At 45.0% G+C, this 15499-nt stretch overlaps 1 protein-coding gene across 2 annotated transcripts in view; it reads right to left on the reverse strand.

The window, feature by feature from the left end:
• celsr3 (cadherin, EGF LAG seven-pass G-type receptor 3) overlaps nt 1–14014 on the reverse strand; it is an 88298-nt gene extending 74284 nt beyond the window's left edge. Inside the window, exon 1 of one of the 2 annotated variants that reach the window (XM_079557528.1) lies at nt 8682–14014. In XM_079557528.1, coding sequence (XP_079413654.1) covers nt 8682–13581 — 4900 coding nt within the window. In that variant the 5' untranslated portion in view covers nt 13582–14014. The remainder of the gene's footprint in view (nt 1–8681) is intronic. The other variant, XM_079557527.1, reaches the window with a different exon arrangement.
• Between the last annotated feature and the right edge of the window lie 1485 nt (nt 14015–15499).

The following is a 15499-nucleotide window of genomic DNA, read 5'->3' on the forward strand; positions in this document are numbered from 1 at the left end:
TACACCTGGGACCTTATTACTCACATTCAATCTCTCTTTTTCAATACAATTATCCAGTTCACTTTTGTATGCATGTTTTTTTTATGGAGAGAGAACATTCATAATCCAAATAACTGATAGAAAGGTTATCCACTCTGCCACAATAACACAGAGATGACGTGCAATTTCCACTATCGGGGGTCCAACCAATCACCTTCTTACAGAGACACCTTCTAACCACTCCGTCAATATGCACAACTTGAATTTCTTTGAAGAATACATTCTGAGCTGGGCTTTATGGGAGCCCAATTGGTCACAGATCAACACAGTATATTGCCTTTGCACTGAACGGAAGGAAGGCACTAAAATAACCATAAAAGCTGATTCAAAAAAGCTTTATATTTGCGGCGTGGAGTCAAATCCGAGCAGAACACTTAAAGGTTGGAAGGAGAAGCCACAGTGAACCAGAACAAAGGCAGAGCGGGCAGTTTGTTAAGGAGGACCTGACCTACATGTCCAGGACTATAGAGGAGCAGAGCCCATTAAAAACCATTAGACAACCTCACAACACAATGCACGGCCCGCCCTGAGAGGACCAGAGAGAGAGAGATGGTTTGAGGAGCAACTGGAGCGGATGGGACAGGGTGGTATTTGTGTCAGAGAAACACACAACCAATAAAATGAGGATCCAAAAGTCACACTTCTTTATTGTTTTGATTTATTTTCCTTTGTGAAAAACAATAAAAGCGTCTCACCATGGGAATCTTTTTTTTGTAACAAGCCTTCAGATTGGCCGGGGCCGTGCCAGTGATACCTAAACATGCAGCAGTGTTTGGAGAGTAGAACGAAACAACGGTCTCACTTTGCCCATAACGTGACTATGGTAATTATGCAGTATGCTAATGTTTATAATCTTGAATCTTGATTTCAAAACTAATCACTGTGTTAGCCTAACCTGGCTAACGCCAGACTGTTTTGTGCGCTCGAATCATTTCGAACTGCACAACAGCCTGGGGACCATGGCCAAAATTTTCGCATGGATTTGGGAACCAATCACAGAACAAGGAGGGACGGCAAGACGATGACGTGCTTTTCGATATACGGAAGCTTGTAGTTTATTTTCAGATCCAACATGACAGCAGCAGATGCGATGCTATTTTCCGATCAAGCTTTAGGCCGTGTTCTAAATAGTTTAGCTCGAAAGTTTACAGCGGGTACGTCATACGTCGCCTCATACGATGATACGATTGGCTGTGGCTACGCGCAGACGCATGATAGACATTCGTAGCGCACAATAGACAGCTATGGACGATCGTAAACCACACCTCTCCAACGAGAAAATGAATTGGTGGTCCCCAGACTAAATATCACTTGTGATTTTTGTCTGGTGTTAGCCAGGCTAGTGTTAGCCAGGAAAATTGTAATTAGATACATTTTGTTAAATCGTGCAGCTCTAGAGGTACAACACTAACTAATCCTGCAGCTATGTATTACTGGGTAAAGTTCTGAGGTGCTGCGACCGCTCACTGCTCTTGAGCTTGCCCAGTGTCAATGTTTGAAGAAAAAAGAAGCTAAAAACAAAGCTACAGGCCTCAACCCTTTATCACCCCTTCTCCACCGCAGCAGCCAAACTATCAGCCATCTGTCACCTCATCTCCCCCTCTTCACCACCTCCAATGTCTAGGCCCTGGGAGGTGAACATATGTTTGCCCACAAAACTACCATCTCCCTTCATCTTTACATTGTCTTTTGGTGTCAAGGCGATAAATGTATGTTTTCAGCAAACTATTCACGGCATCTCACTGTGCCTGTTTGAGCCGATGACGGTTCAGCTCGAAGCAAGTGCACATTTAAGCAAGAAAACTGAAAAGAGGCGGCCTTGTATCGCCCACGCAGAAACGCGGTGGTGATTGCCTTTAACATTATTGTGCGAAATGGAGATGTTGTGCTCAGGAGTGGTGACCTGCTGGAGATTGCATTATACTCTCAGCTCCCATAATGCACCGGGGCGGCTCGAGCTGACCCATATGTAAAGTAAAAGCACTGACCTGTGTGTTCACCATTAGTACTGTACAATTGGATCATATCAAACAGGGATTTTAATAGAGAGAATCAAGGACTTGATAGGATCGTAGTACATACTTCCGCCTTCTGAGACATGTGGATGGGTTTATATTGTAACAAACCCATTTAGTGTTAAATAGAACAGATGCCGAATGATTTAATGTGATGTTTTTCAGAGTTATTAGATCATCACATAGATTTAACAAAATGTCATTAACAGTGCTCCTACATTTATATTGTCTATGTTACTTTTGTGGCAGAGTGGTCATCCGGTTTTCTGCCTCTGTGAGGAAGTTGTGGGCTGGACTGAGGATCTCTCTGAGTGAATGACAATGTTGATGCCAAACCCCTTCCTCGTGAAAGATGTACCTCTGCTCCCATTCATCAAATCTATTCACACACTGAAGTGAAATCTGATACATTTGCTCATCCTTTACCCCTTCCTTCCTACTGAGTCTTCTCTGTATGGCACGAGACCAGTGAAACCAGCGAAACCAGTGCAGCATCAAAGTCACCTTCAGTCTGAGCCAGCGGGTTTATCCCGGTCCCTCTGGCCTCGTTCACTCATGGATCAGAGCAATATGTTTCATTCAACACAACCTTGGGCTGTTGTAACTCCGTGCACTGTGTTGTCCTTGGGTTGTAATGCTGTAATGCTTGTGCTGTAACCCTTTGCTTCGATCAATATTACTGTTATATGACTAATAGATAAAGAAAGACCAATATCTGTATATGCAATCTGTTAATTAGTGAAGTGACCAGCAAGGTTCGACATTCCTTTTTTGGTCCCTGGCCACTGTGGCAAGTGGTTTTCTGAAGTTGCCAGCCACCAATTGATTTCACTAGCCAAAACTAACTATTTAAAAGTCAAAATGTGTATTAAAAAATGTTTGTTAGCTTGCATCATCTTCAGAATCACAGTTTGTGCCTGCTTGAATTGAATGAATATGTGTTATACTCAGCCCTCTGTAAAAAGGCTACAGTAGGTTTTTTGTGAAGTGCCACCCATAATGTCGCCTAATTTATGAGCAGGACTTAACCAGTGCAACAGAGAATAAGTGCAGCCTGTACAGCTTCTGCGTGTCACATGTTTGTAGCTTTATCCAGACCAAGACCAAAGTGTTGGAGGTGAACAACCAACGTGAAACCAAGTTCATCGCTCCTCCCCTTAATCCCCTCCCCTTTTCCTCATCACTTCCAGGCTGTTCATTGACAGTGCACGCACGGTCTGTACTTTCATCCATCGTTTACATGATTACAAGAGACTTGTATCCCAAGAATGGGGTAAAGTCTCTATCATCATTCAGTCGTGGAAACTAGCAGCCCTTAGGGTTGCAAGAAAGTTTGGACTGAATGTAACTGATATAAGGTTGGTCACTCCTCTGACCTGTCTCTGCGCCCTGATGAAGGTCATGTTGGCTGAAACACGTTGGTGAAGGCCATGTTGAGATAAAGGCGTTTTAATTTTTTCATAACGGACAGAGTGTCTGGGTTTTTGGTACGTACTTTTAGACTTTTTTGACCAATGAACCCTACAGACCATTCAATATTTCCAGAACCTGCAAAGAAAGCCATTCCAAAGTGCACCTGGTCTGTATATCTTTACATGTACTACACCAGTACCCATGCAGCCCTTCTCCCAAACTGTTTTACGGAAAGAAATATCATGGTTTCAATTGTATCCAGCCAGAAGTAGAAGTATCCCTTGCTAAGTGCTTGCACTACAGCACTGTAGCACTAGTAGCAGTTGTTCCACACAAACAGCTGCCGTTTTTGAAACACTTGTGATCAGTGAAATTAACCCTTAACAGTTAGTGTCCGTAAAAAGGGAGGAGAGATGAGGAGGAACAGAAGGAAGGAAGTGTAGGAAGGGAAGAAAGGGCTGATTAATCCCTCGAATAAATTTCAGTTCAAAGCCACTTCGGCCCCATGTTGCGCAGTAAATCTGGCACAACACAAGCGGCGGTTAATCTTTTCAAACGTCTGTAAAATCAATGTAAATGAGAGAGTAAGACAAAGGGGAGGAGCGGAAAGCCGGGAGGGTTCTGCTTTCTCCGATATAATTCAAGTCTGGTCTCACATCGACGCTCCGAGCCACATGAGACAGTTCCAACACAACAAACTGTCAGTGAGGAGAAATGTCTGCGCTACCAAAACTGAACAGGAGGATTATGTGGGAATACACAGAGGAAAGGTGCGGACAAAAATAAACATATGAAAGCGAACTAAGGCATCACTGCAAAGGCACTTGGGACAACTTTTACGGTACTAATCAGCGTCATACTGAACCAGATATGGGAGGTTTCTCTTTCTTGAACCAAAAGGCATTAAGTCACGTCTGCATGAAAGGTCTTGTAGTTCTCAAACTGTAGCGCAAATACGTCAAAGGGTAATTATAATTTTAATGATTTGGGTCGATTTTAGGAGGAGCAAAGATGAAGAGCAGGGCTGGACTGGCCCATCAGGATCACTGGGTGGGCCGACGTACTTTTGTACGGCAACTCATTGCTGATAGTGTGATTGAAACATTTTTGACTGCGCTTTCTCGTTCGAACGTAATGCCAAGTTGTTCCAACGTAGATGACAACTCATTCAAACGTAATACCAAGTCGTTCTAACGAGTTGCCAATGTTTTTACAAGTTGCCAAAAGCCCAACGCACACCAGAGCGCCGCCGCACATCATCTGACGCGTGATTTATACATTTATCATTAATAAAATAAGACACGTATGTCCGTGTTGCGCGAGAGAGAGAGAGAGAGAGAGAGAAAACGTGGCTCTCTTTTGCAGGTTAATAGGGGGCTGGCGAGTTTAACATGCTCCACCTGAGCCCTGATGATGGCTCTGTCTCCGCTGCTTCTATCATCCCCTTAAACAAAGTGTACGGCGGTCTCCCTGTTTGTCACAGCCGAGACCCGTCTGTGCCTCTGCAGCAGGTCAAAAACGTAGGCCTATGTGTTTACCCCGCGGCACCGCGTCTGGATCACAGGAGGCGGCTCTTTTGCCGCACCGCCAAGCGTCTGCGTTGGGCTTAAAAAGTCGTTCACACGACTTTGGCAACTCGTTAGAACGACATTGGCAACACGTTAGAACGAGATGGTATTACATTAGAACGAGTTGGCAATACGTTCGAACGACTTGGTATTACGTTCGAACGAGAAAGCGCAGTCAAAAATGTTTCACTCACACTGGCAGCTCAGAGTTTAAGTACTTTTGGGCCGGTCAGACCAGATGAGTGAACAATAGACACTACAAGTTTCACTGACGTTTAGATCATTATTTGGATGCAATTACACAACTCATCCACTATGTCTATCTGACGCCTTTCACACCCCTCCGTCGACATGTTTTCTTGAGTTATGGTTCTCAGATTGTGACGGATTGACAGTTTGTTTGTTATTGTTATTATTTTTATTATTATTGTTAGGTTCACTTTTAGGGGTGCCAGTCAGGTTTCCCTCCTGACGTATAGGATAAAGGGGTGTGTATCGCGGTGTATTCTATGGGTTTACTATAGTCGGTGAGTTTCCTTAAAATGCCACAATCCTCACAAGGACATATGATACATGGCATAAACCCTTTTGTATGTATGACATAGTTTGAACACCACCAACACAGACAGAACATGTGGGTTTTGCAAGCGTGTATTGAAAATAAACAAGGACTAATAGCACATAAGTGTTCATAATTTTCTCCCCCCCATACACAAAATAAATCCCCACTCAAAAGGAAAAAAAAAAAAAAGTCTAGAGGAGCCAGAAAAACTCACGGACAATCTAGAGTCCAAGCGGACCTGTACGTACGGTGCGCGGGATGACGTCACCGACGTACTGTAGCTACCAGGAAGCGGTAGGTCCGGGTGCAGCAAGGACTTGTTTGTGGAGGAATTAAACCCCCCCCTCGTTAGGAGTACAACTAATAACGCTCTGCTCCACCTCAGGATACGAGGCTGCTACTTCCCTGTCCCGCAAAGGTATGCCATTTTACTAGAGCAAGCCGAGGAGGCGGGAACAGGGGGAGCGAACGGGCGAAGGGGCAGAGATGGGCGTTGAGTGTGAGGTCAGAGAGAGAGGCTGGACAGGGGAGTAAACTGGGGTGTGGTGAAGGCGAGTGTATAAGTGACTGACCATGCACAGACGGGTGCCTGGTTGTCACAAGATAATTTCATAATGAGCAATGGGCCTCTGTGAAAGTCAGAGGTAGCCTTAGTTTTTGCATATGCTGTTTCTAGCATCTCGAATGCTCAAGTGAGCTAATTAGATCCGGTTGGTGCTCAGACTGAGTCTGTGTTAAAGAGTGAAGTAGGAATTGAAACACTGCTAATTTAGACTCTTTCTTCCGCAATCGTGATTGGTAAAGATGCACTATATTTAGACTCACCACTGTGCATCTGATCTGTTTTTCTTTCACAAATGCTGCATTTACTATGTAGAAGTATGGTGGCCAAAGAAATTGACTACTATACAAAAATACACTGGACAGATGGACAGCAACGTGTAGTTCTTTGCAGCATGTCTGATCCTGCCAGCAAAACTCCACACAAAGTTTAATCCGCTAATTTAATCAAGACGGGATGGAAAAAGAAAGAGAAAATCTGCAGTAGCAGTCTCAGATAAGAGCAGGCCAGGCTCGGTGACAGCTCCGGGATCCATGTGTTTATGATAATCTCATCACTGTCATATTCCTCTGCCACAACCAGAGCAGCACAGACACAACAGGAAATGAATTCATGTCTGAGCCAGAAAGAAAGATTATGTGACTGAAAACCACCATAAATAGTAGATTAGTCCTCCAAATAGAGGGGTACCTAGATATAGGGGTACCTAGATCGGGAGATGGGTCCTCGCGGGTCTTACTGATTTGGTTGGTTTGCGTCGTACAGAAAAGACAGATGAAAGTTATGGATACAGGGGGGAAAGGGTGCAAAATTTGCATCTGTTGTTGGTAAGTAATGCAGGACTGTAAGCGCCATTCACCAGCTCTTTGACTATTTGAACACAACACGGCTTGTAGCAGACAAAAGCCTGGCAGCCTTTAAGTGACTCCGGAGTGCATGTATATATTCTCCTGTGTCGTGAGCACAAAGCAGATAAATGGGCCAGCGGGTCAGCCTCTCCCCAGTCACTTCCATTAAACTGAGTCAGTGAACACACGCAGCACTCAAAGCCTTCAAAGAAACCAAACGACACTCAAAACCCTCATTCTGTCGATGCTAGCTTTGATCAGAAAGACTCCAAATCCCCCAAATGAAAAGGGAGTGTAAACAAAGTACAGCCAATTAGAAAGTGCATGGATACAGGACAAGAAAGGAGTTGTTTGGCTTTGTAGGGGAATGTGTGCTTAATATCTGGGGTCTTAAAAGTGGGTTATGTGCAAAACCAGTACTTCCCAAATAGTCTAAATTGATTTCAATTGAATAAGGAGTAGAATTGATCAGAATTGCCTTAAAGCTAAAGCGTAATGGAATGTACTATGTAGATGCAAACTGAAATTGGGTTGACAATTGAAGCGCTCGCAAGAAGCTCCAGACTCCAAGTTTGGTAAAGAGATTCCGAAATCTTAATGGTCAAAACGATTGTAGAAGTTGTGCCACTTTTGTTGTGACTCAAGAGCAAAAGAAATTTAGGAAAAAATCTCAAAAAAGGCTAAACCAAGGCTGACAAGTGATTTTTTTTTTTAACTCAAGTGACCATTTAAAATGCATATAAACGTGAAATCAATGCTGCATAAAGAATGCTTCGTTTGGCCTTTACCCGAGCTCTAATCTAATTCTGCTTTATTATTGGTTTAATGCAATGTTATTGACAATTAAACCATTCTTCGCAATGTGCGGAACTGCTGAGTCTTATTTTCCACACAATTACCATCATTAGTGTTGCTACAGTTACAGTACTACAGAGAACATTTAACAATTCTAACTGTATCATTCCACAACAATGCTTTAATAAAAAGAACTGCTCATGAATTTGAAAAATCTACACTAGTCAAGCTTTTGCAGAGTAGTATGACACATTTCTTTGAGGGTCATCATGAAGCTCAGGGGAATTTTAACAAACCAGAATTTGAAGCATTTGATGCACCCTTAATACCACAGGGCCGACTGATCTCACCCTGGTAAAGGGCACTGAGCTGAATAAACATCTGGAGTAATGGGTTCACAGTCTATGTACCTTCTCATCAGGTGAATCTGTGTGGCACTGGGTTAAATTGCCTCACACTCAGTCAGTGACAAAGGAACTGTAGTCTGTAATTATAGTTGTGGAACAATTAGCACCAGTCACAAACACATGTGATGGATTCCTCAATCACTCAGTGTTGTCTAGTCTTTTCAATCTAGAGTTTGTACACAATCAAATCTATTCTATTTCTTTCTCTTACACTTCCCACCTGCATTACCAAGTCTTTGATATCTTCATTTATTAGCTTGAAAAACAATAATCAGAGTGAAACGTTTTCTTAAAATCTTCCAAAAATGACTTGCAGTAAAAGAGTCCACAGCTCACACACTGATCTGCTTCTACCTCTCCTCTCTGACACATCCTTACATTTCTCAACATTTGTTACACTGACAAACACCCTCCAGGCAAATCCACCACATCCATTCATCACCATACATCCTTCTCCACACTCTGCTCTTACCTGTTACTGTGATCATCATTGGAGCCACCAGCGCCCGATTGTTGTCCAGCTTCCGACTTAATCGGATCTCCCCGCTCGTGTGGTTCAGCAGCAGCAGGTGCAATTCGTTCCCGCTGTCGATGGTGTAGTAAAGTCTGTCCGAAACATCAGGATCGTGGGCTGGCACTCGTCCGATTACTCCGCTCGGAAAGCTATTTGAACGGTTTGAGACAAAGTTGTTGAAAATAATCTGGAAGTTTTGCAAAGTCGGGTAGTTGTCGTTCTGGTCGACCAGTTTGATGCGGACTGTGGCTCTGCTCACCAATGGAGCAGAGGTGGCTTGGACAACGATTACATATTCATTTCTGGTCTCATAATCCAAATCTATAAGCGAGGTTAATTCGCCTGAAAAAATATCCATTTGAAAGATTTCTGGAATGTTTCCTTCTACAATTTGGTACATGATTTGAGCGTTTGACCCCTCATCCGGGTCTGAAGCGGTGATTTGCGCAACGACAGACCCAACGGCGCTATTTTCTTTCACCAACACTTCAAAATCATCAGCAGGAAAGACGGGAGCATTGTCATTGACATCTAGGACAGTTACTTGGATGTGAACAGGGGTGCGTTGAGGAGGGACTCCGCGATCCACAGCATAAGCAGTAAGTTCATAAAAGGGGACGCTTTCTCTGTCCAAACGTCGAACGGTTCTGACAATACCGGATGTGGGCTCAATTGTGAAGTCGCCGTCTCCATCTTCACCATTCTGGAAAGTGTATTGGACTCTACCGTTGGCATGTGCATCCCGATCGGTAGCAGAAATTTGCACCACGCTCGTGAAAGGTGCGGCATCTTCAGTGACTGTTCCTTGGTATCTTGGGCTTAAAAATTGCGGTGCATTGTCATTAACGTCATTGACATTGACTTCAACATATGTGGTGTCAGATTTCTGCGGTATACCGTTGTCTTTAGCAGTAATAGCTAAAGTGTACGTCATTTGATCTTCGTAATCTAGTTCGGCTTGGAGAGTGATCGCGCCTGTACCAGAGTCTATACGAAATTGGGGTATGTTATCGTCAAGGTAGTATGTAATCCTTGCATTCTCTCCAACATCATCATCTGTAGCACTAATCACAACTACAGTGCTACCAGGGGGACGGTCTTCGTTAATGCTGACCGAATAATGAGCGCTTTGGAAAACAGGTCTATGGGTGTTTGCGTCTGTAATGTTGATATGAACTTGACACGTGTCATGCAAAGTCCGATCAGAAGCAGTCACCGTCAAAACGTAACGCCTTTCTTGTTTGTAATCCAAAGGTAGAGCCAAAGATAGAAGTCCAGACCCGCCTGCTGTGCTGATTGCAAAACGGTTTCTTGTGTTGCCACCTGTGATTTGGTATGTAACTGCACTATTGACGTCACGATCTACAGCTGTTACAGTAACAACGCTAGTTCCCACCACAGCGTCTTCGTTCAAACGCGCATAGTACTCTTTTTGCAAAAATTCTGGCCTGTTGTCATTGACATCCATTACTGTAATTGTAACGCTAGCGGTAGCAGAAAGAGGTGGCATGCCATAATCTCTGGCTTCTACACCGAAAAAATAGTGCTCAACGGATTCACGATCTAGACTCTTTTTGACCGTTACCCAACCTGTCGCGGAGTTGATGACAAAGGGCGTATCCATGCTAGTTCCTGTTAGCCTGTACTCCAGCCTAGCATTGTCTCCCGAGTCTGTATCGATAGCTTGGATATGAAGAATGGAACTTCCGATTGGGGCGCTTTCCAGAACTGACGCTTGGAATGGTGTTGACACAAATATGGGGGGATTATCGTTAACATCTGTGATCTGTACGCTAACTATTCCTGTATTGTTCGAGAGGGGAGGGCGTCCATTATCTTGGGCACGTACTCGCAAAGTGTATTCGCGTTCAGATTCGTAATCTAAAGGTGCTACGACTTGGATTTCACCCGTTACGCTGTCGATCGAAAACTGTCCACGGCTATTCCCGCTAATAATGTTATAGTGAACGGCAGCATTGCTGTCTTTATCCCGATCTGTCGCACTAACTTTTAGTATTTCTGAATGAGGGCGGACATCTTCTTTTACTGCAATGACATAGCGCTTTTCACTAAATTGTGGTACATTGTCATTCTCATCCAAAACTGAAATGTGAACTTTGACTGTAGAGGAACGAGGGCTGGGTTCTTTTCCTTGGTCGCTAGCTTCAACTTCCAGTGTATAATGTTCGCTTGTTTCTCTATCCACTGCGCCTCGTGTTGTTATAAGTCCTGAACGTGGATCAATTTCAAAAGCAGCCCTTGCAATTGCAGCTGACTCGCCCACAAAACGATATCGTATGTTAGCGTTTGCGGGTGAATCCATATCGGTTGCTCTGAGCTGCAAAATCGGATACCCTTCCTCAACATTTTCACGTATCGTTTCCCTGTATTCAATTTGCTCGAAGATTGGAGAGTGATCATTCCGGTCTGCCACAGTTATCGCTACCATCGTTGTCCCAGACAGCCTTGGAATTCCAAAATCAGTGGCTGTGATTCGAAAGTAATGCAAATCCATGTGTTCTCTGTCTAAAGTCTGTGTTGTCGTAATCAGTCCAGATTCTGTATGGATGTTGAAGTAGTCAGATGACCGGCTGTTCATGAGCGGTGCCATGCTGTACGTAACTTTCCCTCCATCCCCCGGATCCGGATCGGAAGCGGTCATGACCATCACCGATGTTCCTGGTGGCTGGTTCTCTGCAACTTGGACTTGGTAGTTATATTGCGGGAAATGGGGGTGTTTATTCGCAGCACGCCGTACCCTTACCCTACCATTCGGATCTCCATCACCCAGTGTCAACCCCTTCATGCTGCGCTCTCCCCTTGAACCATGCCTCTCCTCCCGTTCCCCAGACACTTCCACCGCCCTCCCCTCTGCAATAAAGTCACCCCTTTCCCGACCCGCGCCTCCCCTCGCTCCCCTCTCTCGCTCTGCCTTTGTTATTCGTCTTTCCGCTTTTTGCTTGCAGCCCTCCCCCACCTGTAATTTCTCCACCCCAGCAGCCTCAGCACCAGCCGCGGACCCCTCGGTGCACTGTCCCTCCCTCCACTGTGTGGCTCCCATCTGCTGCCTCTCCGGCTGTCTCGCACCCTCATCCAATGGCACTGCTTGCTTCCCAGATTGTAATTGGTCATTTTGTAATTGGTCACTTATATCATTGTTATTATTAGTGTTTGTGTTATACTGATTTCGCAAAAACACACTTTGAACATCGTTTTTTCCAAGTCTTAAATTCTGATTTGTGCGTTTTCCCGGTTGTTTTACACTTGAATGCAGTGACTCTGTTTCATGCTCTGCTTCAAAGGGTTTACTGTTGTTAGCCAGTTCATCCAATTTTCTTTTTCCATCAATGTTATTGTTTCTATTAGTATTGTACTTGCTAAACATGTGTTGAATAAGTACTTTCCCAGATTTTCTTACCAGCCCTCTCTGTATCTCATCCCACTCAGTCGTCTCACAATTTTCTTTCTCATTGTTATTATGGTTATTACTATTGTATTGGCTTAAGGTATAGATGTTTTGAATTCCGAGTTTTCTGAATTGTCCCAAATTGTGACTTTCTCCCGTTGCCGTTTTGTTCGTTCTCATGCCAGTGGAAAATCTCATTGGAAGCGCTGACTTAACACTTCTCTCGAGCTGCGAAAATGCCGGGAAATGCTCTGAGTCACTGTCTGTTTTTAGCTCCGGAGTCGTCTCTTCCCTATCGGACAAATTGAATCCGGAATAATCACTTTTTCTTTGACTATTCACGCCGTATGCTGCGTTGAGAGCTGACTTCTCTTTGCCAAATTGGATGGGGGTATCCCTCAATGCAATGCCTCCCCCGAGGACCATAAACTCTGCTAAACATCCACCCCCCAGTACTGTCCTCTTCAAGCAACAACTAGCCCCCTCTCTATCCTCATTGCTCTGCTCATTTTCAGCTTCCAAACCATTATCTGGATAATTAAATAAACTGAAATCCCCATAGAGTGCTGTTCCGTTTGCGCCGCTTCTTTCCAAAATTCTGGACTGACAAGCAATTTTGAAACGTCCAATCTCATCCTTTATACCAGTACCCCTTTCTCCCTGTGGCCCCCCTCTCCTGCTGATAATGCCCCCCTTCAAAAAACCATCAACACCCCCTGCCATGCTGCTAAAATCGATAGCATTGTGCCTGCCAAAATGCGGACAATTAAGGCTGCTTCCCTCGCTGTCCACATGTCTTGGATCCCCTTTTGCAGAGATAAAACCTGGATGGACGCAGTCAAGGGCTGGGGTCTCGTTTAGACATTTGTAATCCGATTTTGAAGCTTGGTTTGGGGGCAAAAGTGGAGATCCGAGGTTGGAGCAACAAGGGGAAGCGTGCGGAAAGAGGCCAAAAGGTGAAGCTGTGAATCCTGGGGGGCGCGCATCATTTTGGGGAGGCCTGTTCACCTCACAAGCCCTTTGGTGGTGCGCACCACTTCCGGGTGTCGTGCACGGTTCAGGGGCGCGCACCGAGCCTGTAGCGAGGTGTGGCCATCGGTACGTCCTTTGTACTGTGTCTGGGGAAAGTGAAAGTGGCTCTAAATGTGAAAAAGCTGACACAACGCACCCCTGTAATCCGCACTCGGGGCTCCGGTCCACGCTCCACGCCCCGGGGCACCCCCCTCTGTGTGTCCGCTCTGAGGTGCACCTGCTGGGGCGTATCTCCTCGCATCCCCCCGGAGTCGCTCCAAGTCCTCCCTCGTGTTGCCGGCTCCTTCCACCGGCATCCTCTCCTCCCCATCTCCCCGCTCTCACATCCTTCCCCGCGAACAATGGCGCGATAAGAAGCAGGTGTAGCACAAGAAATGTTACCGGCAAACGCGGGGTGAAAGTCGGCAGCGGCGTAGCCATTTAGCCCCCCTCCTCCGCCGCTTCTCTCTGTCCGTCTTTTGCTCGCGTCTGTGGTCTCCCTGGTAAACCGATGCTAGGTGTCCACTTGCAGCGGCACTTCCAGCACTTCCAGCTCCAGCGGCACCGCCCGACTCCTTCTTCCCCCAGGCTCCCACGTCTCTGCGTCGGCCTGGAGAGTGCGCATCTACCCGCTGGGCTCCACGGCGCTAGGAGCAGGGTCAGTGGTGGTCCTATCCAACATGGCTAGCACACGCGCGCCGCTTTACGCCTCTCTCCTCTCCTCCCCTGGCTGACTGGATGCCTCGCACAGCCGCTCCTCTACGTGGTGGCACAGCTCCTACTATAAATCCACGCACATTCACTCCGCGCACGCCCCTCCCCCTCGGCCCGGCCCGTGCGCCACCATCCACCCCGCCTCGCGTTAATGGATGCTGGCTCTACGTCCGAGAAGGGGGGGGAAGCCTCGCACAATCAGAGCGTCATCAGCCGGGTCATCTTTAAGAAAAATCACCCCCCGCGTTAAACCTGACAGCTGTAGAGATAGAAAAGTGAATAAAAGCTGCTCGGAATGCAATTAGAAGGTGATGAATCCAGAAAGAGAAGCCGGTAAGAAAACAAACTGGATGAAGCGAAACATTTAGTCAGTCATATGGTCTGTATAATATGTAGCTGATTTGGTTGCATTATTATTGATCATTGTTATATTATGTTTGTGCTCCTGGCTCGTGAACGTGTATAGACAGAAGTGACTAAAGACACAGGTGGTGATGCTGTCAAAGTGACGTCATCCTCTGAGAGGGAAGGAAGGAGACAGAGTCATCAGTGTCATCTCTGAGCAGCATCCTCCCAGCTCTACAGGTGACTGACGTCTGACATGGAAACATGTTCAGAGACAGAATCTCGAGCAAACCTGCCACAAGGTGAAAGAAATTCTGCAGATTTTGATTTTATATCTTCATCTATAATGGAAAAGTGCTTTGGAAGCATTAAAGGAACAGGCCACCGTTTCTCCATACTGAGATGTGTTCTTACCTGAGCTTAGACGAGTTGATGTGAAACTGTTTGATCTTTGTGCGTGCGCTCGGTCACACAGTAAAGTGAAGATATTATGATATACTAAGGTGTTTTTATGCCTTACAATATCCACCTCATTCCGCCCCGCCCACTTTTGCCTCTTTTTGCCTTGTCTCAGCATTTCCGTTGTATTGACACTTAAGCCCGTTCATTTAAACGGAGAATGATGGAAAATGTTTGCCGCTCAAAGCTTCTTGATCTGAAAGTTCACAGACTATAGGCCAGGGTAACACAAATTTGAAAGCTATGACCTACAAAACTCATCTAAACAGATCTTTTTCCTTGCGTTGTTGCAGTGTTGTGGTCACTTTTTTGACATTTGTTTTCATTGCTTTTTTTGTGCATTTGTGCATTTTTTGGTCACTTTTTCATCGCTTTTTGTCACTTTTCTGTTGCTTTTTTGTGGCTTTTTGTTCACACATTTATGACACTTTTTTTTGTCACTTTTCTGTTATACTTTTGTTGCATTTTTGTCACTTTTTCTCATATTTTTTCATTAGGTTTTTGTCGCTATTTTAATGCTTTGTTCAAGAAGTTTTTAGATTTGGCTGAAGCCAAATTGAAGAAAATGTGCTCAGTTCAGGAGGGGGTTAAGAAGTTCTGATGAAACATAATGTATTTTATTAAATGTTTGTCTAAAATGTATTATTCTTCTATAATGTTCCATCACGAGAGACAAGGTTGTGCTGACAAGAGCAGGGACATAATCTGAATGTTAAACAAACAGACATGCGGAGTCAACTGTAGGTCATCTCCAGCAAATATCCTCCAGCTTTACAGAAAAAAAAGCACCTTTTATAATGAGGCAAACAGGCTCTTTTACAGAGAGTTGTGGAAACACATG

The sequence above is a fragment of the Gobius niger genome (genome assembly GCF_951799975.1).
Source record: "Gobius niger genome assembly, chromosome: 6".
Lineage (NCBI taxonomy): Eukaryota > Metazoa > Chordata > Actinopteri > Gobiiformes > Gobiidae > Gobius > Gobius niger.